At 42.6% G+C, this 2,399-nt stretch overlaps 1 protein-coding gene across 2 annotated transcripts; it reads left to right on the forward strand.

Moving 5' to 3' along the window:
- Nucleotides 1-594: 594 nt before the first annotated feature.
- Nucleotides 595-1,566, forward strand: LOC116887363 (olfactory receptor 10C1-like). Of its 2 annotated transcripts, XM_032888958.1 has the most exons (2): nucleotides 601-940; nucleotides 1,361-1,566. In XM_032888958.1, the coding sequence occupies exons 1-2, from the start codon at nucleotides 601-603 to the stop codon at nucleotides 1,564-1,566; spliced, it is 546 nt and encodes a 181-aa protein (XP_032744849.1). The 2 variants fall into 2 exon arrangements, with proteins under 2 accessions (XP_032744850.1, XP_032744849.1); XM_032888959.1 differs by having other exon boundaries at nucleotides 595-1,566.
- The last annotated feature ends 833 nt before the right edge of the window (nucleotides 1,567-2,399 follow it).

Below are 2,399 nucleotides of genomic sequence, written 5' to 3' on the forward strand. Positions count from 1 at the left end.
ATATACTGTAAAAAGAATAATCTACTAGTATGAATAGGGAAAGGAGTGGTTTTAAAAAACCTTTGAGTTGAGTGGTGATTTCTGAATTTTTTAAAAAAAAATTTAAAAAATCCTCAGCTAACAAATTTTGAATTTTCCCAAGGCTCTAGAATTAATAAAATGATATGCTATAAAATAGTTCAGTAGTTAGTGGACTTGTTCAGGTGTGAGGAGTGGAGTTTGGATACACAGTACCCAGCACTGAGTCATGCAACATTTATATAATTCCAACAGTAAGGGTATAAAAAACACAAGAAGGTGGATTCCTGACTCAGTCTAGCAAAAACAAGTAGCTTTAGGTCAAGTAATAGACCCTGTTTCAACAAATAAGGCAGACACTATAGGTAGAAACATATCGAAATTGGTATAGGAACATTACAAGCACATCACATCCATGTATTTATTACACACACACACACACACACACACACACACACACACACACATACGAGAGAGAGAGAGAGAGACTTGGGGAGAAAGAGACAGATAGAGAGATAAAGTCTGAATAATTTCCCTAATCAGAAAGAATTCTTTTAATAATTTTGTCCTTTCTTTCCGGAGATGACTGTCAACTGTTCTCTGTGGCAGGAGAATAGTTTGTCTGTCAAACACTTTGCATTTGCCAAGTTCTCTGAGGTCCCTGGAGAATGCTTCCTCCTGTTCAACCTCATCCTTCTCATGTTCTTAGTATCACTAACAGGAAATACTCTCATAGTCCTTGCTATTTGTACCAGTCCATCTCTACACACCCCCATGTACTTCTTTCTGGCCAACTTGTCTCTCCTGGAGATTGGCTATACTTGCTCTGTCATACCCAAGATGCTGCAGAGCCTTGTGAGTGAGGCCCGAGAGATCTCTCGGGAGGGATGTGCCACACAGATGTTTTTCTTCGCATTTTTTGGTATAACTGAGTGCTGCCTATTGGCAGCCATGGCCTTTGACCGCTGCATGGCCATATGCTCCCCACTCCACTATGCAACCCGCATGAGTCGTGGGGTATGTGCCCATTTGGCAATTGTTTCATGGGGAATGGGATGCATAGTAAGTCTGGGACAAACCAATTTTATTTTCTCCTTGAACTTCTGTGGACCCTGTGAGATAGACCACTTCTTCTGTGACCTTCCACCTCTCCTGGCACTTGCCTGTGGAGATACATCCCAAAACGAGGCTGCCATCTTTGTGGTAGCAGTCCTCTGCATATCTAGCCCATTTTTGCTGATCATTTATTCTTATGTCAAAATTCTCGTTGCAGTGCTTATGATGCCTTCACCTGAGGGGCGCCATAAAGCTCTTTCCACCTGTTCGTCTCACCTACTTGTAGTCACACTCTTTTATGGCTCAGGATCTGTTACCTATTTGAGGCCCAAGTCTAGCCACTCACCAGGAATGGACAAATTCTTGGCCCTCTTCTACACAGTAGTGACATCCATGCTGAACCCTATCATCTATAGTTTAAGGAACAAGGAAATCAAGGCAGCACTGAGAAGAACTCTGGGCCTGAAAAAAATTCTGTCAATTAATAGGTAAGAAAACCATGCAAAGCTGCTAATTAATTTATGGAACTGGAAAATATCATCCTGAGTGAGGTAACCCAATCGCAGAAAAACACACATAGTATGCACTCATTGATAAGTGGCTATTAGCCCAAATGCTTGAATTACCCTAGATACACAGAACACATGAAACTCAAGAAGGATGACCAAAATGCGAATGCTTCACTCCTTCTTTAAAAGGGGAAGAAGAATACCCTTGGCCGGGAATAGGGAGTCAGAGTTTAGAAGAAGGAGTTTAGGCAGAAGGAAAACCCATTCAGAACCTGCTCCATAATTGGCCCATACATATACAGCCACCCAATTAGATAAGATGGATTAAGCAAAGAAGTGCAGGCTGACAGGAACCGGATGAAGATCTCTCCTGAGAGACGCACCCAGAATACAGCAAATACATAGGCGAATGCCAGCAGCAATCCACTGACTCCCGTTGAAGGACTCAGAGAAAGGACTGGAAGAGCTTGAAGGGGCTTGAGATCCCATATGAACAACAATGCCAACCAACCAGAGCTTCCAGGGACTAAGCCACTACCCAAAGACTATACATGGACTGACCCTGGGCTCCAACCTCATAGGTAGCAATGAATAGCCTAGTAAGAGCACCAGTGAAAGGGGGAGCCCTTCGTCCTGCCAAGACTGAACCCCCAGTGAACGTGATTGTTGGGGGGAGGGTGGTAATGGGTGGAGGATGGGGAGGGGAAGCTCATATAGAAGAGGAGGGAGAATAACAATCGAAATGTAAATAAGAAATACTCAAGTTAATAAAGGAAAAGAAAAAAGAAAAAAAAGAAACCCAAGAAAAAGGAAAAA

This window comes from Rattus rattus, chromosome 18 (genome assembly GCF_011064425.1).
Source record: "Rattus rattus isolate New Zealand chromosome 18, Rrattus_CSIRO_v1, whole genome shotgun sequence".
Classification (NCBI taxonomy): domain Eukaryota; kingdom Metazoa; phylum Chordata; class Mammalia; order Rodentia; family Muridae; genus Rattus; species Rattus rattus.